This window comes from Strigops habroptila, chromosome 14 (genome assembly GCF_004027225.2).
Source record: "Strigops habroptila isolate Jane chromosome 14, bStrHab1.2.pri, whole genome shotgun sequence".
Classification (NCBI taxonomy): Eukaryota; Metazoa; Chordata; class Aves; order Psittaciformes; family Psittacidae; genus Strigops; species Strigops habroptila.
In genome coordinates, this window is record NC_044290.2 from 10,089,515 (window position 1) to 10,117,423 (window position 27,909).

A 27,909-nucleotide genomic window follows, 5' to 3' on the forward strand; every position below is an offset into this window, starting at 1 on the left:
CCGACACCGATCGCGACCAGAGCGCAGCCACAACCTCCCCCCCCAGCTCCCGCCATTTCCTCTGAGGGGCCGCTCAGCGGGGCGGGGCTGGCGCAAGGGCGGGAACACCGCCCTGACCACGTGACCCGGGGCGTGTCGAGGCGGGCCGGGAGCGCGCCTGCGCCGGGCGGCGGAGCGGGCGCTGCCCTCGCTGGCAGTGCTCGCTAAGATGGCGGACTTCCTGCCGTCGCGCTCCGTGCTGTCGGGCTGCTTCCCCGGCTGCCTGCTCACCAGCGGCGAGGCCGAGCAGCAGCGCAAGTCCAAAGAGATCGATAAGTGCCTCAACCGAGAGAAAACCTACGTGAAACGCCTCGTCAAGATCCTCCTGTTGGGAGCCGGGGAGAGCGGCAAGTCTACTTTCCTCAAGCAGATGAGGATCATCCATGGGCAGGACTGGGACCGGGCGGCGCGGGAGGAGTTCCGAGCCACCATCTACAGCAACGTGATTAAAGGTAGGGGAGAGGCGAAGGGGTCGCCCCGGGGAGCTCCAAGGCCCGGCCGGGGTTGGGAGGAGGAGGAGGAGGAGCGGGGGGGGGGGGGCTCGGCTCCCTCAGCCCCGCGGGTCGCTGCCTCCCCCCGCTCGGTCGCTGGTTTCGTTCCGGCCTTTCCCTCATGGAGGCACCGTTCGGGGGGCAGCCGTCCTCTGCGAGGTGTCCCCCGGCCATGGCGCGGGGGGGGGAGGCGGCGTCCCGGGCGCGGCCCCCGGGCGGGAGCAGCGGTTTGAGCCCGGGAGGTCCCGAGCGGTGCCATTTCCTGGTGGTGCGATGGATGGAGGGAGGGAGGGATGGATGGGGGCGAGATGCACCTGAGAGTGCGGGAGGAGGAGACGTGTCCTGCGCCCCGGGAGGAAGCGTTTCGCTGCGCTGGGGGAAAGCTGCCGTCGTGTTGGGTTAAACCCGCACCGGGGGTCATGGATGCGTCGCCGAAACCTCCGCGCATGGTTGAGGAGCGGGCTCGTTTCACTGCTGTCATCCTCACTGAATCGGCTGCCCTTCCTTGTTTTCTTTATCTCGTCTAGATCAGTCATCACGTTATCAGTTTGGACTGTGTAATGGTTGGGCAAAGTCTTAACGAAGTTTCTTAAAACAGTAAAGCGATGTCAGGCGTCAGCCCTGCTTGTGAAGGAGGCTGAGATCCAGTGGTTCTTAAAGACAATTGATTTACAAAGCTGTTTACAAATTAAGCCCGGGAAAGCTATAAATAGCAAGGTAGTAGGAATCACGAGCATCTAAGTTGACCAGGTTATAGCTTGTTAGTAAAATAAGGTACTTCCTACTTGGTGGAAGTATACACATAGGAACTGCAGCTGCCTTCTGGAGGCTGCTTTCCTGCAGTCACTGCGTTTGACAGATGGAAAAGTCATGGGAAGGGAATGAAGCTTGAAAAAACACTTCAGCACGGAACAAGTGCGTTGTTATACAGTCATGTTGTTATACAGTTCTACATACTACACCTTAATTTCCTTACACTCTCCCCATGCCTCTACAGTTGCTTATTCTTTCTGGTATTTTCTTTTTTAACATCCTTTGTAAGAGAAGCTTAAAATGCTGTGTTTCTCATAGGGAATATTTACCAAAACAGCAACAAAACAAGTGCAGGGAAGCCTTTCAGTGATACATCTCTTTCTGCACTTAAGCAGGAAAAACAGCTTTTAGAAAGTGCAATGATTTTGCTAAATATTGTCTTCATATCTCTGCAAATGTTAAAGGCAGCGTTAACTGTCTACAGTGTGAGATAATTAGATACCAAGCTCGTAAGAATATAGAGATTAGGGAACCTTGAAATACGCTGTCAGATTGTTTGACATATTCTGAAATAAGCTTTTAAATATACTTCATTTAAGCTGTGTTTGTGCCAGGCAAAAGAGTTGGTTTGGGAGCACAGATTGGGGGTTTAGTAATTAAAACCAGCATTTTATCAAAGTTAAACTGGTGCTATGGGTATTATACTGTTGACCATGGCCATGTTTTTCAGACAGTAAGTATCTGAGGTTTGATATTACCTGAAAACATAGTGCTTAGAGTCAGTTGTTCAGAAACATTGTGATTTCCTGGGGGGTGGAGAGTCCCGCTGAGCTTTGCCTGTGCAGAGTAAGTGCATTGTCCGAATCTCCGCAGGTTTGTAGGCTACTGAAACAGTAGATGCTGAGAAACTAATTGCAGGACTCTTTCCTCTTGTTAAAGGTGTGAGAGTCCTCGTGGATGCCAGAGAGAAACTTCATATCCCCTGGGGAGATCCTGCGAACCAGAGTAACGGGGATACGATGATGGCGTTTGACACCCGCTCGGTCGCGGTGGTGCAGGGTATGGTGGAGACGGCGGTGTTCCTGCAGTACCTGCCGGCCATCCGGGCCCTGTGGGCTGACAGTGGCATCCAGCACGCGTACGACCGGCGCAGGGAGTTCCAGCTGGTGAGTTCTGTGTTTGTGTTTGTAATTGAGTGCGTATGATTCTTGTGTGAGCGTGTAAAGCGCAGCTCGAGCGGCCTCCTCGTGGTTCTTAAGCGTTTTGGAATGGTCTGCTGTTACACTGCGGTATTGCAAACAGATGCATTTAGCTGCTTCCCTCCCCTTTTTGTACAATACAAGAAGAATAAAGAGCTTCTGACATAATCGTCCTCATTTCATATGTGAGAAAGCAGAGGTCTAGAGGGCTTTTATGTCTTGTAACAAAGCTGGTACCTCCGTAGTGGTTTTACCATACGATTGTTTCCTTTGTTAACTAGTGCATCGACTTAACACATGGTTTGCAGTAAAGGAAGACCCAACAGTAATGTGATTTTTAAGAAAAGATATGCATGGGTTAATGAGAAGAATTTAAAAACCACTCCCTTCTCTATTCCAGTTTGAGCAATCTAGCAAACATTCCCTCTGTATACTTCCTGTTTAATTTTGAATGTCTATGTTCATGCTCATGTAATGAGATTTTTGTTACATTCGAGTTCTCAGCTGTAAGATGGGGTGTACGGTTTAATAGTGGGGTTGAGGTGGAGTGCACAGCTCTATAGTGGTGGTGGAAAGGAAGAAGAAACATGTCTCAGTCTTGAGCTGGAGCTTTAACTCCCTGCGGCAGCTGAAGTCCCTTTGCTCCATTTCCATGCAAATACTGCAAAAGGAAAGGAAGAATTTAAGTTAAATTTGCTGTGCGTTGGTTCATAGACTTGTGCAGTAAACGCCAGTGGCACAGGGGTTTGGAGGGATGGAGGTTGAGAACCTTAAAATAGATCAAATCTGTTCTTGTAGGTCTCTCAAATCTCAGTGGCTTTGTGTTTTTTATGTCTTAAAAATAACCTTTGTGTTAGTGTGAATCTGAACAATAGCTGATGATGTCTCCTGTTGAGCTATTATGAATGGTTGTGTAATTGTGCTCTGGCTAAAATAGGTTGTGTAAATACTCTATAAATATGTATTGCTCTGGTCATGGAACATCTTGTAGACATTGCAGGATGGGCAGGTGCCTGTCACCTGCCCCGTAAGCTCTGAGCTATGTAATGTGTTTCTATGCAGACCTGTTGCCCCTTACATTTTACCTTCAAGGTGATCATAAAAGGGTGATTGCTCTGCTCCTGGTGCAAATGTGACTTACAGTGACACAGTTGCTGTGCTGGAGTGATCTGCTTTAAAAGCTGTTAAATAGACTTGTCTCTGCTGAAGCGTGGCTGGTGGCTGCAGGGGAAGCAGCAAAGGAAAAGGGACCTATTGTCATACCATCTTCTCCAGCCTCTGAGAAGAAGGTTCTTTCCATAACTGAAGCTTGTGCAGAGTTTCACTTTGAGTAGGATTTGAAGAATGTGTTTTTCTGCTTCAGGCAGAAAAAACCCTATTGCTTTCTTTTGGAAATCCCTAAATCTGCATAATGTCCTGGATCGCGTATGGATCCTGTTATGTTTTAGGCAGGGCTCCAGAGTATTTTTTAAGTGCTCTTAATAATTGACCACTATCCTAATACTGATTTTGAAAGTAAGGTAACTGCTTTATTTATACTTAAATTGCTTTATTCCCTAAATCCTTTCAAAATCTCAGCCTGAGATATTTATGCCAGGTTACAAACATGAAGGAAAGGAAGCAGCTGAATGATGTCATTGCATTGAGTGCAGCAGCGTGAGCAGTGCTGGCCAAGCATGAAGTCGGGGGTTTTACCCCAGCTTAAGCTATGGCAGAGCTCCATGTGGGCAGCAGAGTGCTGGAAGCCTCCTGGAAGCAGCATGGATCTTTGCCATACCTGCTGCCAGGCTTTGGAAAAGAGCATTCGGAGAGTTTAGGTACGTGATGGACTATGGAAGGGAGACACAAAGGGTTAAGGAGGGAGTGACGGGCGTACCCGCATCAGGAGGTAGAGCAGGAGGAAGTTGGAAGAGACACAGACAGTGCACTTGGGTCGAGGGCTGACTCTTGAAGGAAGGATTCGGGACTGAACATTGTTAGCGTTGCAGATGGGGAATAAACAGTGTTCTACTTCCAGTTCAGCTGCTTGGGACAGCAAACGTGATGAAAAGAGAGATACTGGCAAGATCTGTGCACATTTGTGAGAGGTCATTGAGCTGTTCACGCTGTTTTCCTTCTTCTCCACCATCTTTCATTTACAATGCCAGAGATGATGCTAGGACCCTGAAGAAACAATGTGGTCTTTTTATAGCAGCATGAGAGGGGAAAAAGCAGAACTTGGTTATATTTTAATGGAATTAGAACTCAGCATTTCCATGCCTCGTTTGCTGGAGTGTCCTTCCTCATTTTGTTAATGTAAGTGGTCATGAGGATAGTCAATATGATTTATTTTCCTTGGTATAAAAATAGGGGCCTTCTGGCCACTAACAACAGTGTTTATGAAAATTCATGAGGTCACTTATGTAGTGCTTTGAAACTAATTACAGCTTAGTACATGTGTGCCACTTCAGTGCTTCTCAGGTGGTTAATATTATAATCCCTCAAATTCTATTACAAACTAAAGTCATTCAGGTGATAGTTCCGCTAACACAGTTAACTAGAGACTGTTTTGGCTCTGTAGCTTAGTCAGTTCCTGTAACTTTATATTCTGGTCGACTCCAAGCTTTCTGTCCTTCATGTACTGAGCTTATTTCTCCCACAGCCTCTGGTCGATGTCTGATGTGGATTAGTTACAGAGTTAGCCTGAATCGGCCTGAAGCTCTCTGACATCTAATGGACGTTACAGATTTCTCATTGCCGGTTGAATTCCAGTTAAAATCTCCTGAAATGACTTGGCTAAAACACACTCACCTTAATTCTACAACATGCAAAGCGATTTAACAAGACATTTCCTCGCCTTCGTATTTATGCTCGTGAGCTGCTCTGTTCTGTGGTTGTAAAGGGTTGCTGTTCTCACTGCGACTTGCTCTGGGACACTGGCAGCTGAGGAGTGGCTGGTGCTGCCTATCTGGTAATGAGGAAAGCACTTCTGAGTAGGGTATGGTTGTACACTGCTGCACTGCCTCTCACTTCAGCACATCCACTGTGAACTCGTGTTTGCTGTGAGAGCTGTGCCCAGAGAAGCGTCCTGAAGCAGTCTCCAGGAGCCTTCTCATTCTCTGACAATGGAAAAGTGGGATGAGAGCCGAGTAGCTCAGATGCACGATAAGCTTTGAATGTGTTAAAAGGTTTGTTCTTGTTAAAGATAACTTTTGGGTGGGTTTGGATGCTTGCTACCAGATCTGCAGATAGTTATGTTTTGCCCTACTTGCAAATTACACTGAGGGGTGGTGTGGTGTGTTGTTTTTAATGCCAGGAACCTGCAGTGCTCAGAGGCAGCGATGGCACTTTGTTCTGTCCATATCTGCACAGAACTGCAGACGTGGATGGTACAGCAAGGATGGCAGGATGTGCATTTACCTCTGGATCGTGTTTACTTCTGTGACATGTCTGCAAGTGCTAGATCAGATTATAGAAGACAGGAAAAGGCGTGTTCAGCTCAAAGTTATGCTGCTAGTTTTGCTGCAGCTTCCCTGCAGCATTTTCCTGTTGCAGAGTAGTATTTAAGAAGAGCGTTGTTCAGTTTAACTGACTTTTATCTTGTCCTGGTGGGGTTTTTCTGGGTTTTGTCTCTGAATATCAGTGGTACTGTTGTACACACGAGAACATTACACTAGCTCTACTGGAAATAATGAGTCCTCAAATGGCCACTGCAAAGTATTAGCAAAACTTACCATTCTTTTAGGTGTGTAGGCAACACATCCTTGAAATTTGCTTGATTATAGCGATCCTGATGAGGTCAGTTTTGTTTGAGGTCAGTTGTGTTTGAAGCCAGACCAAGGTGCCAGATATGAGCTCTTTCTCAAGTGTGGATGCCCATCTCATGGTCAGTACTTCAGCATCTCTGAAGTCACAAATGTAGAACATGGAGAAACAGCATCTGTCGTTCATTAAAAGCATCTACAGTGTATTTGTGACACTGCATTTCAGAAGCTTTTCGATAGCTTGTGCCCTCTGTAATGTGCTGGTAATTCCTCCCAGTAATCATGTCTGCAACCTCCCCACACCCCAGAGTTGGGGGGTGGCGATGTCTTTCCCCCTCCCCTTCCCCAGATCCCCTCTTGGTTCTGGGGTTGGGTGTTTGGTTGCCCAGCTCTGTTTCTGGGTGAGGTGTGGAGGGGGTGCTTCTGTTAGGACATGCTTGAGTGCATGAACTGTTGAGAGAAAGCTGCTCAGTCTGATAGAAGAATCTTCTTCATTGCAGACACGAGATCCAATCCCCCAGCGCCTCTGCAAACATGTGCATTGGCTATTTGGGCACTTAATCATTTAATTCAGAGTTAATTTAAGTATAATGGTGTAATTACACTGAATATTGTTCAAAATGCTGTGGGGAAAACAAAAAGCTGCTGCTTTGTGTTGAAATATGAACTATTTCCCCTTCTTTCCCCAGTCAATAGGTCTGCCAAGCATCACATCACAGAATGGTGTGTGCACAGTAAGCATGACTCCTTAAACCCTTGGAAAGGTTAGAGCCACTTGCCATCTTCTGGTCTTTATCTGAAAAGGATTGATCAAAGATTCTATGGAAAGAAATGTGCTTTACAATTTTATACTTAAAAATGAGTCACTTAAATCCTTAGAAGAGACTCTGAGTTCTTGAGGATTTGCTGGTTTTCCTGCCCCAGTGACAAGATAATGCTGGCTTTGAGTTTGTATTAATAAGGCTCTGTATGGGCTTAACACTAGAGGCAAACAATGAGGAGGTTGGAGTTTCCTTACTCTGGATGTGTGTCCTGATTATGGGAATTGACTGTCAGACTGAGCTGAACAGGTGAATTTTTACACTTGATTTAGCACAAAGGGCCATTTCTTTCATCATTTTCCAAATTGGGATTAGGATTTCTGTTTTAGCCTATGTTGCTTTTAAAATGCAGGTTCACAATACAGCGTGGGAGCAGAGCGATGCTCTTATACATACTCTGTCTTGACAAGCTCTGTCATGTTGATAGTCATGTGCCTTAGTTTCCTAAACATTTGGTTGCAGAAGACTAAAAAGGTGACCTACTTCTTGCAAAAATTTGCATTCCTGAGCCTTGATTAAATAAAGGTAGAATATACTGTGCCCTTCTGGATATGCTGTGCATGCCAGCAACCTGAAGGCTTCAAAGGAAGAGACTTTCACGTGTCTTGAATGTGTGAACCTCTTCTCAGTACATTCTTTTAAATGTGTTAGATGAGCTTCTGCTGCTTACAGAGTAACATGAGAGCTTGGTACAAACACTCATTCAGAGCCCATTTCCTTGCTGGCTGCTAACCTGCAAGGTCCTACATGTTAGTACCTGTAGAGCTGTCTCATTACATTGCTTCACAGGGTTTAAACATAGCAACGGCCGTGCCATTCTCTGTCCATTTAGAAATGACTTATTAATGTAAGCCCAATCTCCACTACAAAGTGGCAGTATTCATAGCTGTCAGCAACCCTCCGTGCTGGCAAAACATGTGGTATGAATGCAGCCCTGATCTTCCATCTATATATTGTGCACCCGAGGCAAAGAATATGGAGCCATCTTTTCCATATGTAAATATGGGATCCTTTAGGATTAAGGTGTGATGCCAGGGGCAGTGTTGTGCTGCTGCTCCCTAATTTGAGCTTACTCTAACAAGACTTCAGCCTTAGAGGCCAGTTAAGTCTGCTCTCACTGAGCACGTATTACACTCAGCTTGTATTTCGATGACTGTTTTGGCTGTCTTTATTGACTTAAACTTGAGTTAATGCTAAATGCTATTTATATGTTCTGAGTTCACGCTGTACCTCTTATGCAGAACTAGCAAAGTGGAAGGAAACTTCAGCTTGTGGTAGCTGGGGAAGTTGCTTAAGAAAATGTGAGAAAACGTAAGTGCAGCTGACCTTACTACGTAAGAACAGCAGTAAAGTGGTAGTGTTTCACACAGGAGGCAAGATAATCTCCATGACAGCATTTTGGCTACTGGCACTGAGATTTTTTTTGGAAGTATCCAAATTTACCACAAATCAGTTGAGAAGCTCAGAAGGTGCAGAACCTGTCCCGTGCAGAACAGTGAGCTGGATCATGGATGGAGTCTAGCTCAGACCAAGTGGTGTCTTGTTCTGGGATATGAAGCCTTTCTTTCTATCTTAAAGGTGAATAAATGGCTCATAGAACACACTAGTAGTTAAATTGTCAGCCTTAAGAAATACATTTCTTTAACCCAAATAAAAATGTCTGAATAATCCTGGAGACTCACCCTGACACTCTACAGCCAAAGTAGTTTGATGGGTCACATTTGAATGGTGAGTACAGAAAACGTTTAAGACTACACCAGCAGCTAAGGAAGGTCCTAAATTGTTTTCAGTGTCTTCTCCACTTGCATGTCTGCATCAACAAGAAACAGCAGGTGCTACAGCTGGGAATGTTGAGGAATTTTGGTTATAGAAAACACCCTGAATTCTTCATCATCACAAAACCTGACAACTTCAACTGTTTCAGGGGAGAAAAGTTTTGGACTATTCTAAGCAGTGAGCTGCCTTTTACAGCATTTAATTCACTGCACCTCACTGCACACTTCCCTGTCATGGTCATTCACACCTTACATGTTTTCCCAGTACTCCACAGTCTCCTCAGTTAAAATAAGTGGAATATCACACTTTTCAGTGTCTTAACCAAGGAACTGAAAAGACCCCAAATCTTTTTTTAGGGATGACAAGTACAGACGTGTCATCACGCATGAGTTTCTGTAGCTTTTTCCTGTGTTAAATGATGCCGGAGAAGCACTTCTCTCTGGGCACATGATGGTGTTTGGTCACCCACTGGTGACCAAGTAAAGAGGATGCAGAATTTCCAGGAGAGGAAACACAGTGCACAGAATTACCTTCTGTAATTCAAATATCTACACAAAATAGTGTTTAAAAACCCCTCAGTGCAGGGTGATCTACTGGAATCTTACATGTGAATGGTATTGGGCCCTTTAACTGCCTTCACTTTTCGTTTGAGTGCTTTAGACACAGCTTTTATTGATCTTTAAATACACTTAACATTCATTTAAGGATACCTGTAGATCTTTCACAAGACCTAGTAGATGACCACTGAATCTTGTCAGGTAGCTGGTAACAAGAGCTCATGTGTTTGTATATCACCATTTGCAAACAGAAATAGCAGAATGTAATGGAAATAGATTCTGTAATTGAGGCAGAGGAAGGAACTAAAAAGCATTTGGTCATCTGGATTTCTCATGAGGCTGAAATAGGAACCGAATGTACTTTAAAACTGAGTCCGAGGGATACTTCAGTGCATGCACTGGTGTCTAGTTCAGGGTTCTGCTTTTGAAACGTTGTGATTTAGTTTACAGTGTATGTAATGGGCTATTCAAGCACCTTAAAGTTCAACGTGACCACTTTTAGTGTTAATATCTTTCCACATGCCAAATATCTGTCATGTTTTGGGGAGCTTTTGCTGGTCTTGTACGACTTGGAAGCAAGCGAAGCTCTAAATGATGGATGGCAGATTTGCAGACTCACTACTGCTTCAGTGTGAGGTTAAATGCAGTTTGGGTTGCAAAGACATGAAGTCATGGAGCCAGTGGGTCAGTGCACTGAAAGAAGAGCAAATGTTTACAGTCTGGTTCCAGTCTGTTTTGTGTGTAAAACATTTGAAGTTTAGATAGATGCTTCCCAGAGTGTAAATAGTAATTGGGAGGTGGCTGTTTCGTCTGGGTCAGTGGGTGTTTTCGTAGAGCTTCCAGGTTTGTCTGTGTGCTGTGACTTGGGAGGTTTGGTTCATCAATGAAGTCTGACAATCCTCTGCTAAGTATCCGTGTCTTTCCTAAAGTCACCTTTCTGGAAGAGGAGTTTGGATTGTAAATACTTCCTGAAGGAAAAAGTAAAAAGAATTTTGAAGGAAGAAAGTGCACCTGATGCTGTGGAAAGCATGTCCTAATTTGCTTTCATGGATTAATTTCTGTCCAGATTCTGCCAACAGAAACATCTTCATTAGACACTCCGCTTCTGCATGGGTTGTGTCCCACTTACTACATTTGTTAACCTGGCTCTGCTCTCTAGAAGGGGCTGCAGTAGGTTTGAGTTTGCTTCCTATTTGGAAGCATTGGTGATCCTGAGGAAAATGACACTCCGGGGAAATTGCTGTGAACTCCTCAGGCTTTCAGTGCTTGGAAAGAGTCTCTTTGGGTTTTGCTCTTGAGTTGTACGAATGGAATATTGCTTCATACAACTCAGAGCTGTGCAGTGTCTTAAAATTCTCAGCTGTTTATAGAATATGGCACAACCTGGGTTCCAAGTAGTCTTTCAGAATGAGAGAGATGATGATAGTGTCTTGCATGGAAGAAATGGTAGTTTTGCAGTCTTCAACGTTATGCTGGTTCATGCCTTAAAGCTGTGGTGTATGTTTGTATCTTTAAGCAGGTTTTGTTAAGGATCTGGCAGTTGCATCCCTTCAGGAGAGAGGAGGGTTACCCAGCTGAGAAAAGTGAAATGGGATTTCTTCCCTCTTCGGGAAGTAATTCAAAACTGGAGCAGTTTGCTCTGTGGCACACCAGGTTAAGTTCTTAGTGCCTGATCCTGTCCCCATTTGGTTAATGGGGATAGCACGTTACATCTGAAACCATGGAAATGTTCCACTGATGAGAGAAAATTGGGTCTGAGCTGTGAGTGAGGCCCTTTGAAGGGTAATGCACACCTGAAATCAGTGCAGGAGGGAAAAACAGGGAATGTTGGAGCTGGATTTGGAGTACTGAGATCTAAACTGGCTTGAGCCGTGTGGCTTTCCCCCTCATTCACTGGCAGGAGCAGCGGGTGCTGCCGGGCAGTTGTGGTGCAGGAGCTCAGGTTGGTGTGCTCCAGCTGCCTGTTATCCACCTTTGGAGAATTGTGGATTAATTGGATTACACGGTAAATAGGGGATAATAGATTAAAGGGATATTATTGGGTTAAACCCCTTCTTAAACCCCTTCACCTTCCTTTGTTAATGCCATTATGCAAGATAAAAATGTCAGTCATGAAATAAACTCAGTGTGACTCCTCCATTTCATGGTGCTTTTGTAGCTTCATGCTGTTGAGCACCTTCCACCCAGTGTGATCCAGCTGTTCCCAGGGCAAATTCTGCTCTGCTACCAAGAGGCTTTACAAAAGATGGCTTCTGTGAGTCAGGACTTGAAGCTTTCCTGGGTTTAGGACAGATGCTCAGTGTGTGTGACAGAACACAAGACAGGTTTCACTTCTACACCGCGTGATGCGGTTCTCATTGCTGTGAAAACAGCCAAATACAAGTGGAGCTGCACACAGGAAGTGCTGAAAAGAGGAAATGAGTTGGTGCTCTCAGAGGTGGGATGAGATGCGACGCACTTGTGATGCGTGTTGGTGGAGAACAGGGTTATTTTGTCCTCCTGTAGAAGCAGATGTAACCTGTGTCTGAAACTGTCCAGTCTTACAAAGAAGCAGCAATGAACCCCAGTGTATCACAGAATCACAGCGTGGTTTGGGTTGGAAGGGACCTTAAAGCTCACCCAGTTCCAACCCCCTGCCACGCGCAGGGACGCCTTCCACTAGAGCAGGTTGCTCCAAGCCCCTGTGTCCAACCTGGCCTTGAACACTGCCAGGGATGGGGCAGCCACAGCTTCTCTGGGCACCCTGTGCCAGCGCCTCAGCACCCTCACAGGGAAGAGTTTCTGCCTCAGAGCTCATCTCAATCTCCCCTCTGGCAGGTTAAAGCCATTCCCCTTGTCCTGTCCCTACAGGTCCTTGTCCAAATCCCCTCTCCAGGTTTCCTGTCGCCCCTTTAGGCACTAGCGCTGCTCCAAGGTCTCCCCTTAAGGAGCCTTCTCTTCTCCAGGCTGAACAACCTTTGAAAACGGGCAGGTCAAATCTAAAATGATGTTTGAGATGGCTGAGCTGGAGAGAAGGAGGCTCAGAGATCCTGAAATGATCTGGACGTACAGTACCTGTGCTTAAGCCCTTTCAAGGCTGGTCTATTAATGTTTCCACTGGCAGCAGTGCTGTTTTAAAGCAGTTTGTGCCTTTGGATTAAGCTTCTAACAGGCAAAAAAACCCTATACGTAATAAAATGCATGCCACAAGGATTATTAGGGTGCTGTGAGATCCAGAAGTTTAAGGCTTTGGTTATTCCTCCCTCATCTTTCTTCCTTTAAGCGGCTTTTCCCGTGTTACGGACGGTTTGGTTTGTGTGTCAATTTAGGCATGTACATGCCAGCCTAAGAACATTGTAGTTACCTCCTCTTCTAAAGTAGGCTTTTAAAAAAGCTTTTTTTGTAGTTGTTTTTGTGTATTTGTGGGGTTTTTTTAATTAGATAAAATAGAAAATCTAAGTTTTACCAGAAATTGAAGTAAGGTCAGGAAGAGAAGAGGTTTGGTGGTTCCTGTAATTCTAATCTAGAGTTACTCAGTTGTATCTCCTATTTTCTTTAAGTATCTGATTTATTCTCTCAGATATTTAAGTCCAGTCTATTCAGTGTGTTCTGCTGAACTCGCAGCCAGACGTGGATGGTTTGATAAATTGTTCCTGTCTTTTTTCAAACCTTGTGAGACTGGATCTCTATTTGATGCTTTTTCTCTCTCTTTTATTTTTCAAAGTGATTGCTATTGGAAAGAATGTGCTGTCTGTGTTGCCCTGGAACAGCTAAAAAAGCCATTTGGCGATGCTGAGGTTTCAACAAATCATATTTAGATTGCTGACATTGTTTTCATGGAAACCAAATAAATTGGTGCCACTTCCTGGGTTTAAAAGATGTGTTCATCTGTTGTGTATTCCATGTAGTCGTCTCTTTTCCTCCTTTTCCTCCCCCAAATATTTTAGTGGTTGCTTTGCTTTAGGCACCAACTAGCAACGTTTCAGACAGTAATCTTTCTCTTTGCCAAGTGGTGTTTATAAAAGATAACTGATCTGGGTTACTTCAGAACACCAGCTACAACACACTCTTGTCTTGCAGGTAGATGGCCAACATGTGCTGTAATCCCATCTTTGTAGGAGTCTGTTACACAGAGCTCAAGATACTTCATTGTACAGGCATGAGCAAGACTAGTTGAGGTAGATGCAGTGTTGTAAGGGAAGCTCTTGGTGTAATATTGAGTACCTTGATAAGAATATGGTTGTGATTTACAAGAAAACACAACTTGTATGCTCGGGATGAAATGAGTTGGCTTTCCTCAGGAAGGATCACAAGACTGCAGCAGGCACACAGGCTGTTCTGAATCAAACCTGGCTCAAAATGGAACATTGACAGTTATGAATAAGGTTATTTAACAGTCAGCTTCCTGTGGTTTACATGCGTTTCTGAATACTCCATCTGAACAAACAAGGGCATCTTCTACAGGCAAAGTGATGGCTTAAAATCTGATGTTCTGATAGGATTTATAGTAATACTGTATGAAAAGAGCAAAAGCGCAGTGACCCAACACTGGAAGAGCTTTGAAGCTGATGTATAGGCCATTCATTCTGTTGTACTGGGGGGTGTTCAAGAAGTTTGCTCTATTGCAGTGTATCAACACATACGAGAGATGTGTTCAAGCTGGTGTTTGTCACTTCTGTTCACATCTTTGGGCCTGTGCTCTAAGCTGAGCAGAAGGAAGCGGGCAGTGGACAAGGAAGGGTTGATGGTATGGTTCCTGTGGTGTAACAGGTCATTGGTAACCTGCAACCACGCTTCAGGAGCTGGCAGCTCACAACTGCTCAACTGTAAAAATGACTTTAAAGGGTTCACCTGCATTTGAAAAACCAAAGGTTCGCTTGTGACTAATTTAAGACCTTCACATCACTACGTTTCTTTAACTAGATCTTTCCATTTCCATCGTATGTACTCACAGAACATGGGCGTGAAGTCAATGGGAATGAATGGAAAACTATAAAGCTTTTTGATGGTGGCAGATCCTGCAGTTTCTCAGTCTCCCATTGATTTTGTCCTTGCTGTGGCTCCTTTGTGGCATGACAGCAGCAGCTAGACTGTGAGAGCAGCCACATGGACGTGGTGAGCCGCACTGGAGTGAGTGGGGTAGAGTGGGGAAACCCAAGTTTCTATTTTCTAGTCACATTGGGTAAACCAGAGGGTTTACAGTTTGTGTAAAGGGAAATTTCAGAAGGCAACAACTGTCTGTTGAATACAGCATTTAAATATAGCCAGTCATTGATTTACAGAGTGAGATCTAGTATCAAGCACAAGTAGCCTAACATAGAAGCTGCCTTTGGAGCTGGTGTTGTGAATAGGTCACTCTCATACTCAGTTTTAACAGTTGCTGGCATTAAAGCTTTCCATGGTTGTTGTGTGCTGGGTTTTTCAGTGGGTTTCTCTTCATTGCATACAACACACAGAGTCACCCCTGGGGAAGAGGATGGGAAGTCTTGCTTGGCTGCTTTGTCATGCTGCCTTTTTGAAGCTAGTTTAAAATGGGTCAGAACTCTTCAGTTCTGCAGTAGTGCACTCTGATAACCATCTGCTGGCTGTGGTGGTTGGCTGCTCAAGAGTAGCTGTAGTTATCAGGGCTGAGCCTGCTAATCTGGAGATGTCCAGGCCAGATAGAAAATAACCAGAGTCAAGACACTGGCTTGTAGCTGTATGATAGGGGAGTGCTGTCTGGAATGTGATGGAAGAACTGCTGACGAACTTCAAGCTGTTTTCAGTTCTTGGTACCATGCAAATTGCTAAAAGCCAATGACTGAGTAACTTTTATCCTTAAATACCAACTTGAGTCATGGTGACAGCACTTTCTTGGTGTGGCATATTAGTCGTCTGGATAGATTTTCATAAGGGAAGAACTGAGTGACTGAGCTGAAGATGTGGAGGAGGGAAGCTGGTATGTCACTGCTTTATTAACTGTATCCTGCTCGTAACTGACTGCATTGATAGCTTAACCTCTGGAGTTTCAGAATGGCCACCTGGATACTTGTCTGCCCTTGACTTCGATACGTGACAGCCTGGAGGCTAAGCAATCCCCTTGGTGTGCTTCACTTTCCTGCTGCTGTGAGAGCATTTCTAGAGCATTGCCGTTGCTGCAGGGCCGTGTATTTTGCATTCATGTTTTCAGGAAATCCCCTCTTTTTGGAAGCTGCTTCTGGGGGTGTTTTGTGACCTTCACAGGCTGTGGTTTACTGCTCCGACTGCTCAATCCATTGCAGTAGCAGTAAGCCCCAGGACTTAAAGGAGGTGTAGTAACTCCTGCATTCCAGTAGTGTGGAGTTAATGCTTCTTTAGGGAGTAGGCATTGCTGTAGGCAGTATAAAAAAGAGTTGTCTAAGATTAAAATATATGTCTGCATGTACCCACACACATCCATACTTACAGCCTCTGCGGCCCAGGTATTGTAGAATCAATACCTCCACTAAATGAGTCTGAAATCTGTCTGATTTTACAGAGTCCTGGGTGGAGGGAGGGTTGCCAGCTCCTACTAAGGACCTAAAAAAGAAATTAACTTTACTTTGTCTCAATGTTCAGCTACAGACAGTGGTCTTAGTACTTGGAAGGCCTCAATTCTGATCCTGCTACTCCTGCTTGGGAAGCTTTGATGGATTTGTGCATCAAGGTTGTGTATTTTTATGTTCCATGGAATAGGAACGCTGCTCCTCATACACTTTGAGGCTAGAATGGATTTCTGAGTGCTGGCAAAGATGTCGGTGTGAAATACTGCTGTCACTGCACGAGTTGCTCTTCTGTACCACCGGGTTTTGAAATGGTTGGTTAGTGTTAGCGCTGCAGCTTGTCAGCTCAGAGAGAATCAGTGATGGTGAGCTAAACAGAAGGTAAAATAAGGTAGTAGAAGTGTGCTGGACTCTTTCCCTGCAGGCGTGTCAAGGACAAGGCATGTTTCAACCAGAGTCCCGGTCTTGCCTAATGAAAAGCTGATGTTCAAATTGCACACTGGAAGGTGCGGTGTCTGCTGCTCTTAGGTAACTTTTTTTAGGACCTGGAATACCTGCAAAGGTACCTGCCTTGTGTTGTGTCTGCCAGAACCCTTTTTGGACTGTTATTTACCTTACCCTACTTCACTGCTGCTTAGGTGACACAGTTTAATGTTGAGGTTTGATATTCTTCCTAGATAAGTTCTATTTCGAGTGAAGGGAAGTGATTATCAGGGTGTAACTCCTGCCCTGATTCACTCGTCTGGCTTAGATGTAGTCACCCTGGCCCTGGGTGCTGCTTGAATTGCTCATCAAGAAAATTCTGTCAGGATTCTTGCTCCTCTATCCCCAGAGTGAAAACACAGATGGTTTCTTTTCTGTATTTACTATAAAGTAAATAAGTTACAGCTTGGTAATCAAGAGCTTTCAAAAGGAAGCATGGTTCTGCTGCTGTGATGATGCTGAGAATCCTATAAAGGTGCTACCTTCTTTTGCACTAAATTCAATCAGTATATTACCTGTTGGAAGTGAACTCAGGTTCAGCAGCATCCTTGTAAGAGTTCTTCCTTCATCCCAGCAACCCTGATGGGATTCTGGAGAGCTGACTGTACTTCAGACTTACAGTAGAGAATCTTTAGTTCCACATTACTGGAGGGATTAAACACTTCAGTTACTATTTGCATGGACAGCGATGGCTTGAATCCAGAACATAACCTGTATAGTAGATGTGATATCATGCAGTACTGCAGTGTGGAGCTCTGTTCATTACTCCCAGAGTAAGGAGTTCTTGTCCAGCTTGGTCTTCATCAGTTGTGGCTTCTCATCCTCTATTCTGCTAGTCATTGGCAGTGCTCAGGGGAAGGACCTGCGTGAATGGGATCATATGGCAATGCAGTTAGAAATGAGTCTATCTGCAGTGATTGATCCTGCACTGAATGCCTGTATGTGCAGACTCCTCAAAGGGTTGGAAGAATTGAATGCATCTTTTCATGATGAAGGTGTGGTTGCTTCATTGATGCTCCCTGTGGGTAACACTGTAGGATTTACTTGGCAATTCTAAACTGGGAAAGCACTTAACTATAATAAATGTGCCTATCTGTGCTTTTAAGGTTAAATATTAACTGATCTAGAAATGAAACATTAGTTATGTTCTTAGGAGAGCTGCTTGAGAGATGGTAGTGATTGAAGCTTACAGCACTGATGTCTGCATGTTGGTAAATGAACTGGACTTCACAATGTAAACTCTTGGGATCAAGTGTGCCACTTAGTTGACTAACTGTTTGCTTTGTTTTCAGGGGGAATCCGTAAAGTATTTCTTGGACAACTTGGATAAACTTGGAGAACAAGTAAGTCTTTTGGGTTTCGTTCAGTCTTGAGTTTTAAGCAGTCTTTGTGATCTCTGGGGTTTAAACGCGTGAAATGTTATTAGCGTCAACTCAAATAACTTTAACTTTGACTCTTCCATTATCTCAGCAGTTCATCACCAACATGTCAAAAGCACAGGGCAGTGCAAGGCCCAAGAGACTTTCTGGTAATAAAACTTCTGTAGAAATGGAACAAAACCCGAGTTACAAATGCGTGTCCGGTCAGAAGGCTGTTAAAGTAACACTTCAACACTAAATGATACCCAGAAACGAGTGCTTTTGTTTGTACATACCCAGTTAGGAACACCCAGTTAAATGGGTGCACGGGTCAGTGGTACCTTCCTGTAGCATCTGCTTCAAAATAAACACACTTGGTACGGAATAAAATCTCTTTTCTCTGGGGGGAAAAGCTGAAACTTTTGGGTAGAACTGCTGGTTACTGCTTGAATAATGAAGTTGTCTGATGCTCATTAGTTGTGGATTGCAGAAGTGGCATGTGGAAAAACTGCCTGTAAAATGGGATGCCAGCTTGAACTCCACGGGGAGGCAGTTTCTCCGTGGTCCTTTCCAGCTGATGGCTAACAAATGCTGAAGGAATCCAAACCACTTCAATCGAATCCTGTTACATCAGGCTTAATTCTGTTTTTCTTTTTCTCTTTAACAGAGAAAAAATTAATTTTAAGCTTTGAACTGTCATTTTTTCTAGCAGAGCACTGGTGATCACCTTGCAGCATGCACACACTTCCCAGATACCTCGCTTGAGAGCTCCAGCTCTTACTCCTTCACTTTTGCTTTGGTCTTGAGTTACACAGCACTAGGAGAGCTACACTCACTTTAATGAACTGCTCAGCTTTCTGCTCAGGGTGATTTCTCATGGGTTTTGAACCCAACGCCACTTGAGTTTTGGTTTTGGTTTGGGTTTTTTTCCCCCTGCACATTTGGGTAAAGATTTTTGCATCTTCTTTTCAGAGTTCTTTACTTAGAAACCTTGGTCACTCTTTGATTCAAGCCTGAAACTTGAAGTCACTGTGTGGTTTTCTATTTTTATATGGACACACACTGTAGGTTTATATGTAGGTTTGATCTTGCTGTGGGAATGCCAGGCTCTGAATTGCAGCGTTTCCAGTTTAAAGTTGGCCCAAATGATGCTGAGATACAGAGGGACCCTTCAAGATCTGCTGTCATAGATGATGTTGGGCCTATGTGGAACAGTTTTGTTACTGAGTGAAAGATTTGATAGGTTCTTCTGGTTTAATGTTACCTATATGCAGATTTGTCTAATGATTATTCCCCCAAACTATATATTAACATAAGTATTTTGCTGTTTTTATCTGTTCTCTGACACAACTGGCTGGCCTGCAGCTGAATTGCTTATAAACAGATAGACCTGCAATTCATGTGCCTCTTGCCCAAAGGGAGCAGATGATAACAGTGAGTAGGGAAAAGAACTTAAATGTTCAGATTTAATCAGATCAGCAAAATACGAGTAGCTGGCTGGGATCAGCTGGATTCCTGCATGTTTGTTGTTGTTTCAACTGCCAGTGCAGACTAATGTATCCAAAATACAGAGACACATCGTTTTCCATGTTGTGACTGGATCTTATTCATGCTTTCAATTCTAATTTTAACTATGGAAACAGTGATATGATAGCTAAGAGAACTACCTGATAACCGAAAGAAAGTCCTTTAGAGGAAAGAAGAGTAGTGAGTTTGAGGGAGGAGGTAATTCAGGAAGAAAGCACATGTTCTGAGTCAGTATCAGTGTGGATCCTTGGGAAGAGCTGCACAGAAAATACAACTAAAAACCCAACAACCCTCCCAAAAAATCCCAACCAACCAAAGCAAAAAAGGGAGAAGGTGAAGAAGACAACAGTCAACATGAAAGATAGGGCAAAGTGTAGAAAAGGAATGTGCCCTTTGGGATGCTTGCAGGACTTACAAAGATAATACTCAGTTCTATCCAAGGAAAATATTCCCCCTAATGCTGCAGTCTTCCAGTATGGAGAATGGGATCCACAATGAGAAAGGGGCTCATTGAGAATTGCTCCAGTAGCAAGCTGCTTGTATCCCAAGGATCTGGGCATGAGGAAGAAAATGGAATCATCCTCCAAAAGACAACTAAAACACTGGAGCTTTCTTTGGAGGTGTTGTGCTTGGTCTCCTATAGCCAGATGATGGCTGTACACTGAGCACTCGGCTTCAGTGCGCTCACTCGCAGGCTGGGGCATCACAGCAGCCATCATCTGCTATAAAACATGGTAGGTCTTCTGTGCGTGTGGAGCTTGAAAGCACTTGAAAGGATTTTACTTGTGGTTGCAAGTGTGGAAGGAATTTTAAACGAGTAATAATACTCGAGAGGGAATTTGTCAGGAATTTTAGGGATAAGCTCCTTGTCCTTGAGGGCTTTACTGAATAAACATTAAGGCCAACGCCCAGAAGAGTTCTCTTTGTGCTCTTGTTTCAATATTGGAGGTATAGATGACTTTGCCTTTTATATTAGTTGATTTTATTTACTTACTTTAATAATCTCAATCACTCCTGAGCTTTCCTGAGACTTTCTGGTTTTGTTCTGAGAACTTGAGACTAACTTCCTGAATAACAAAAGATGCTGCGTTGCTGTCTGCAAGGTGGAACCTGTGACATCCTCTTCCCTACATGTCAACAGTCAGCTTAAAATCCCTTCACATGTGCCCAGTGACATCTGATACAGTCATTGCTCTGTTCATCTGATTGTTCTCTAACAATTCTGGGTAGGAAAGACCAAAGATATATTTAACAAAGAGAAAAATCTCATTACCCTTCAAAGCTGCTGCTTTTAATCAGTGAAGGGGGTGGCAGCAGGTGCCCGTTGCTTGGTTTGGAGGGAATATGGCATTGCTTTTGCAGTTCAACTCCTGCAGATTGAGGTGGTTCTGGCCGTGCATGTGTAATAGCACAGCAGCAGAACGTGCAGGGTGGGAGCCTGTGCCTCAGAGCTGCTCTGTAATTCCTGCCCAGACAAAAATCAGTGCCTTAGTCATGGGCAGCTTGAGTAAAGAAACCCGGGAGTTCAAACAACAGACTCTGTAGCTGGTTTCACTTTTGAGCTTTCATAGTAAAGCAAAGTGATCCCTGAGTTTTTGGAACATTACACTCCATCAGTTCTAACATTACTTTCTTAAAGGCAGTGGATCAAACTTGCCCAGATGCCTTATGCTTGGAATACCACTATTTAAGTAGCTGTGTAGTTGTGTGTTTGTTCCCCCGCCCCAGTCACTAGTTGAATCAGACTTTTTGGACCCAGGTCTTACACATCCTTGTGAAAGCTCCAAGTCTGGTCACTGGCACTGTCAGAGGAAGATTGTAGATCATTCACTAAGAGGAGACTAAAATTCTTAAACCCAGGTCACACTCTCTGAAGTTGTGAGGAATGCTGGAACGGGGTGAGGAAGAGTTTCCATAACAAGTGAACAACAAAGCTTTAAACTTCAGCATCAGCCAGCTGCCTGTTAGAGATGCACTTTTAAACAGCAGAAAGACTGGGACCATATGCCAAAGCATAACTCTAAGAGTGAAGAAATCCCCATATGAGGCTTGAATTTCAGGCTGTCGAAAGCTGACTAATAAGAACTCCTCTTCCTGTTAACATCTGCATCTGTTGATGATGATCAGTCATGTAACACTTAAGTAGTAAAAAACCTCCTTATCCTGCCTGTTTCATTCTGGGGGAAAAGGTGAGCTCCGAGGCTGTCCTCCTGGGAAGAGGCTGCTGTCCTCAGCTGCCGTTTACTTCCACCAGTTGCACAAGCTGTTTTGGACTATGTTTTGAGCTCGCAGATGTGGCATGTAGCTGATAGAAGTGACTTTTGGGACCGATAAGATGTGAAAAATCCATGGCAAGAGCAGAGGAAGTTGCTTAGGTTGTGCTTTTCTGGCACGATTGCTTTAAAAATGACTTAGTGGAGTAGTTCTTTTTCCTGGAAGCAGTCGTGAGTATGCCCGAGAACGTGGGAGGAACGGAGCACCCACGGTTAGAACGGGATATTCCCTGTGGTTACTGATTGGAGAAACCTGCTTTAGACCCCCTTTGCTGCATTGCAGTGTTGGCAGCCAGTGTGTTTCCCAGCTTTGTGGGAAGAGGATGACTGAAGCAGAAAGTAATCCAGAATGAGGGAAGCTGGCATGAGGAGCTGATGGTGCGGGTTGTTTATGGATCCTTGTCATGTGGCAAATGGAAAGCTTCAGTGCTCTGGGGTACATGTTTGATTTATTATGGGCTGTGTTTCCTGCTTTGGACTCTTCCAAAATGCTTCGGTGTCAGCATATAAATATGCATCCATGTGTGTGCTTAGTCGAAACCTTGTGCTGTTCCTCTGCAAGCTTCTCTCTCAATGGCCACTCAGTTGTGATCACCACGCCTGTGCTTTGTCTCCTAATCAGCAAACTCTGTGTCTCTTCCAGGATTACCTTCCCTCACAGCAAGACATCCTGCTGGCCCGGAAACCTACCAAAGGGATTCACGAGTACGACTTTGAAATCAAAAACGTCCCTTTCAAAATGGTCGATGTAGGTGGCCAAAGGTCCGAACGGAAGCGGTGGTTCGAGTGCTTCGACAGCGTCACGTCCATACTCTTCCTTGTCTCCTCGAGTGAGTTTGACCAAGTGCTGATGGAGGATCGGCAAACGAATCGCCTGACGGAGTCCCTGAACATTTTTGAGACAATAGTCAATAACCGGGTGTTCAGCAACGTCTCCATCATCCTCTTCTTAAACAAGACGGACTTGCTTGAGGAAAAAGTAAAAAAAGTGAGCATCAAAGACTATTTCCCCGAGTTTGAAGGGGATCCCCACTGCTTAACAGATGTCCAGAAATTCCTGGTGGATTGTTTTCGTACGAAACGCCGGGACCAGCAGCAGAAGCCCCTCTACCACCACTTCACCACTGCTATTAACACAGAAAACATCCGGCTAGTTTTCCGTGACGTTAAGGATACCATCCTTCACGACAACCTCAAGCAGCTTATGTTACAGTGATGTGCAAAAAGACGTTTTTATTTGAGTAACTTTTGTGTGTTGTTTTTGGTTTTGTTTTGTTTTTTAACTAGAAGTTTACAGCAGGAGTAGAGAAATCCAGATCCTGTCAGACTTCTTGATCCGTGGCTAAAAGCTGCTGCTCAACGCATTATTGCCAATTTCTGCAGAAATTCAGGCTTAATCTCTTCCAGTGTAGCTTCAAGTTGACTCCAGTTGTAATGTTATAGCATGTATGTAAAGTGATAAATCTGACCTTTTATGAACATGTCTATTATTATCCTAGGGGGAAAAAAAAATCATTCCACCTTCAGAATTCCAAGTCCAAACTTCAGCGAAATTGTTGCAATTGTTAGACTGTGGCAGTAACTTAAGGGGGAGAGAAACTCTTCACATCTAACTCTGTTATGAAGACTGTGATACCATAGCTGACTTATGATTTCTCAGGTCTATTGTTGGTTAGAAATCCCATAAATCCCTTGCTGGAATCATCTCTTTGAAGCTGGGATTCCCGGCTGTGACGTACTTCCTGTTGAAGTACCGGTCTTTGCGTGGCGTTTGACTAGGAGATGGTTTAAATGTACTTAGGTTGGGAGCTTTGGCCAGTCCTGGCAGGAAGTACAACCGCAGGCAGAAGTCCAGGAATGAGGAATTAGTGAATGGCACAGTACACGGTTTCACTCTACTGCATTGTACGGACGTCTTGGAGCCATGGCAAAGCACAGAGCACTATGATACGGTCCTCTTGAGAGTCTGATGTGGGAAGGGGGGAGCAAACTAGTACTTCTCTTCACTAACCAGATACTACGTGTAGGTACCTTACCCTGTTCTTGAAGCGCTTTAATATAGCACTGGTTTATCTTTACTTTCTTCATGACTTACAGCGTGCCTCATCTTAAGCAGTAAGCATGTGGTGATGGATAGAAGGACTTGCAAACCTAAGTGCCTCCTTGTGTTCTGTCCTACGGTATTTCCAGTGGCCTTATGTGAGCATCCGTGTTCCCAGCAGAGGCCTTGTGTAGCTGACACCATGAAGATGAATGTTTCCTGGTGCAGAAAGAACATGTCACAGCAGAACGTGCTTCAGCTGATGAGGTTCTTTCTGACACTTCCCGATTGGGTCTAAGCAATCCTAAGTGTACTTGAGCCAAATACGTTGCACAGCGTACTCCAGAGTGCTGCTTGTGACTAAGAGTATCTTACCAAAAGTTCCAATGCAGGGTTGGGTTTTGTTGTGTTTTGTGGGTTTTTTAAGGGGAGGGGACGTTACCATTGCCATGTGATTTAAAAGAATAAGACCAAGTACTTCTTTTGCCCAGATAATCCTCATACATCACCCAGCACACATACTGCAAAAGGAGAGTAAGCTTCTGTCACCTTCAAGTGTTTAAAGAGCAGCACCCTACCAGGTTTCCCCCTGGCTGTAGTGTCACGTAGGCAGTTCAGCTGGCCACTTTCCCCATGGAACAGGCTAATTCCTGTGGATCACGATGCTGGCCAATACTTTAAATGAGTTTTTATTCCCATATCCCACACGTGGCAAGTGGTGCGACGTCACGTTCTCTCTGCTTGGAGCAGTGGCCCTGCTAGGACATAGGAAAGCCGCCTGTCTTCTGAACTTAGCCTTTTACTTACTGTGATTGTAAGTTGTATTAACATCTCTGTACCTCGTTCTCCTGTCAGTAGAAGGAGAATAGTGTATTTTTATTTAGTTAGGTGCTTTGAAAGACCTCTATTTTTTTATATCATCCAATGAGTAGTCATAGCTTAGTCTGCGATTCCTGCTGTGAGGCACTCTTTTGGGAGGAAGGAAAAGAGCCTGGGAGAAGTCACAGTGCATTGTCTGAACCTAAGTGTAAAGTCTGGGTGCAACACCGATGTCAGAAGGATTAAGAGCATCTTTAGATGGGAATATTTAAGGTTTTGCCTCCTTCCTGGACATGGATACTTCTGGTTTGATGTGTTCAGGTCATATGTGAGCAATTCAAGAGGATGAACTAGAGATATCAGAAAAGGCTCGTGAGGCTATTTAAAGGATTAGACAAGAAGCCTGGAATGGGAGTCCAGAAGTTCTCCATTTCCCTCTTTGGAGAAGGATGATCTGTTGAGCTATAAACATTACATGAGCAGACAAACCTCTGCATAGCCTCATAGGGCAGCGTTGGAAAGCAGAAGTTGATCAAGTCCATGCCCTTGTTAGTCAACAAGAGGAGTCGGTTTGGTTTTTCCCTTTGCTGACAGTTGTCTGAACAAATGTCTTTATGAGAAGAGACTTCTCTCTGCTCTAATTACAGTAATTAACTTGGAGAGGTCTCTAGGATGTGTTTTGCAGGATGTCACAGCAGATGTTGCCAAAATGACTAAAGACTGGATAGCAGATGATAGGAAAACAAGCAGGAATTTGTCTAAACAAAATTGTTTCTGTAAAACATCGATGAATTTGGTGTCAAGGGACCTGCTAATTTACTAAAGATCCTCAAAACTGATGTCAGTCGAAGGGTATATCAGTATCACCAAGGCACTGGGTACTCAGCTAAAGAGGGGAAAACACTCAGCAGGCTTCTCCCCTGACCCAACACCAGATAAAATGGTTTTAATCCTTTTAGATCCCTTTCCCTGTGAACACCAGGGCTGGTAACATAGCGAGGTGGCCCCTGCAATGTTGGCTCACTTCTGGCAAAGCAGGCCCTGGTAGATAAGCACTATATGAATCTCAGGCACAAACGAGTTATTTTAATGAAATTGAGTCAAATCACTCACGTTTCCCACTGCCACTTGTGTGGAGGGATGAGGGAACGGACCTTGCTGTGACTGTTTACATGGTTCCTCTGTTCACAAGCTAAACTGCACCAACGTTGGCTTTTCCATCTTCAGCCTTACTCTTCATTAGCTAACTGAGAAGCACAGCCTGTACTGTTTGTCTCCTTAAAATGGTTTCTAAAGATTATGTCTTTATAGCAGGACATCGTTTTGGTACAAGAGCTGAAGGATTGGTGTTTGGGACAGACCCATTTTTATCCTGAAGCAAGCAAATGGATCACAGTTGGCTAGTAAAGAGTGGAGCTTGTTCATGTAAACCAGTCTGTGATACAAGGTCAGAACATACTTCTAGTGAAGGGGGGAAAGCAAGTGGAAAATCAGGTTTCCCCAAACTTCCTTAGTTCTCTTTGGTGGAGTGATCACTGACCATATGGATTTATACCACTGTCTTGTACAGCCTTCCTGTACTTGAAGGTGAAATTGGTGTTTTAGCGACTGTTCCCTGCTGCAGCGTGTTTCGACTGAGTTGATTCGATACCTGAAAACTGTGGCTGTTCATCAGGGCTTTAAAAGTTGTACTTTTTTTTTTTTTTTTAATATATTTTATGTGGGAGCTTAAGCCATCAGGTTGTGTAAAACTAAAGCTTTCTTCTAGAATATCTGCTCTTAACCAAGTCAGGCGGGTTCATCGATCTCAAAGGCTGTATATGGGACTCATTTGTCTAGTAAGTAGCTTCACATCCCGCCCAGCAGAGCGCCTGGAGCAGCCTGCTCAGGTCGGGCGGGTGTTCCGAGCTTCATGACACTTGGCTCATCATCCTATTCATGATCAGTCCCAGATAGGTTGGTCCTACCACATTTGGGAGCACCTCCCTGCTGAAAGCCTCGGAGCCGAGCACGTTCAGCGTGTCCCTTGGCCATCGGAGCACTCCTCTGGGTATTCCTCTTTCAGGACGGTTACAGAAGGTTCCTTTCCAACAGTCCCTGCGTCAGCCGGATCACACGTTTCATGCCATACCCAGTGGTTCCCCAGTTCACTGTTTGATGGTACCAGTAACATAGTTTGGTTTTGAATTACACAGCATTGCAATCCAGTGCCATTTTGCAATTTCTTTGCCTTGTACTTGAACAGAAGTTGAATTGCAGACTATTTAAACGCGCTTTCCTGCGCTTCCAGTAGCAGTGAGAGCTTACCTGACGTGAAGCCTTTCTGTAAAAACACCTTTTGTAACAACCTCATAGATCTTTAACAAACCCAAGATTTGTATTAGCTTTGTATAAATGTTTGTGGCTTACAATTTTATATGTTTTAACTTTTTATAAACTTTCCAGGGACTACTTTGTATTGTAAATTGGGTTTCGTCGTTGTTGGTTTTCTCCTTGCTTTAGGTTCAGATTGGCAATAAGTTATTTCTAAGGGAGGTCTTAGAAGAGAAAAGCATCACTTCCTTTTTATAAGACGGTTAAATCGACGAGTTTCACACCTCTTACACTCGCTTGTACATTGCTCTGTACATACTCTCCAAGTGTTGCCTTTCAGCTATTAATATTTGCCTTGTGTACAAAAATTACTGACGATGAATAAACATATACAGCCTCGCTTGGTATTGAGACGTTGTTTTCAACAGAGGCAGCCAAGTGACTCTTCTTTTCACTGGCTGGCAAAGAGCAGGGATTGCTCCTGGCCCAGCTTGGGTTTCACATAAATTATGTACTAAATCCGGACTCTTTAGCTCTGTGCTAAAGGGCTCCTCCTGATTCTCTTTCACCCCATTTGCTTTCTGCAGTAGAGAGGCCAAAGGAAATCGCTGACTTGCATCTGACAACCACTTTGGTGCTCAGTGTCTAAAATATTGATGCCCCTCATGTGTAAGTGGCCAGAATGGTGTAAATGATGCATTGCAGTTAGGTTTTAGTATATTTTTAAGCTGTTTTCTCATAAGGCAGCCTCTGCCTCCTGTAGACACGGATCCAGGCTGTTCTGCAACCAGCTGCAACATGAAGCGATGGTTTGCAGCAAAACATTGATGTCTCCTTGTCAGTTTGTACAGGAAAATGCTTCATTTTCCACATTTTCCAATTCAATTTCCACAATTCCACAATCCAGCCCTTGGATTTGGCTGGCATGTGGTAGACACAGCAGCTCTGAAAGTGCTCAGACCAAGTCAGGCTAAACCTCATCCGACCACTGGCTTTAACCTGCGAGAGAGGAGACTGAGATGAGCTCTGAGGCAGAAGCTCTTCCCTGTGAGGGTGCTGAGGCGCTGGCACAGGGTGCCCAGAGAAGCTGTGGCTGCCCCATCCCTGGCAGTGTTCAAGGCCAGGTTGGACACAGGGGCTTGGAGCAACCTGCTCTAGTGGAAGGTGTCCCTGCGCGTGGCAGGGGGTTGGAACTGGGTGAGCTTTAAGGTCCCTTCCAACCCAAACCATCTGTGCT

General features: G+C 44.5%; 1 protein-coding gene across 2 annotated transcripts; it reads left to right on the plus strand.

The window, feature by feature from the left end:
• The first annotated feature begins 161 nt into the window (after nucleotides 1-161).
• On the plus strand, nucleotides 162-27,071 carry GNA13 (G protein subunit alpha 13). Of its 2 annotated transcripts, XM_030506584.1 has the most exons (4): nucleotides 162-491; nucleotides 2,223-2,449; nucleotides 17,634-17,684; nucleotides 22,143-27,071. In XM_030506584.1, exons 1-4 carry the CDS (start codon nucleotides 209-211, stop codon nucleotides 22,713-22,715), a joined length of 1,134 nt encoding a protein of 377 aa, XP_030362444.1. In that variant the 5' UTR covers nucleotides 162-208; the 3' UTR covers nucleotides 22,716-27,071. The 2 variants fall into 2 exon arrangements, with proteins under 2 accessions (XP_030362444.1, XP_030362445.1); XM_030506585.1 differs by lacking the exon at nucleotides 17,634-17,684.
• The last annotated feature ends 838 nt before the right edge of the window (nucleotides 27,072-27,909 follow it).

Excerpts from the sequence above, each read along its gene's own strand:
- GNA13 (XM_030506584.1), top strand. The coding sequence starts at position 209 with ATGGCGGACTTCCTGCCGTCGCGCTCCGTGCTGTCGGGCTGCTTCCCC. Across the intron at positions 492-2,222 it reads CTACAGCAACGTGATTAAAG|GTGTGAGAGTCCTCGTGGAT; the intron begins GTAGGGGAGAGG and ends CTCTTGTTAAAG. Across the intron at positions 17,685-22,142 it reads TGGATAAACTTGGAGAACAA|GATTACCTTCCCTCACAGCA; the intron begins GTAAGTCTTTTG and ends TGTCTCTTCCAG.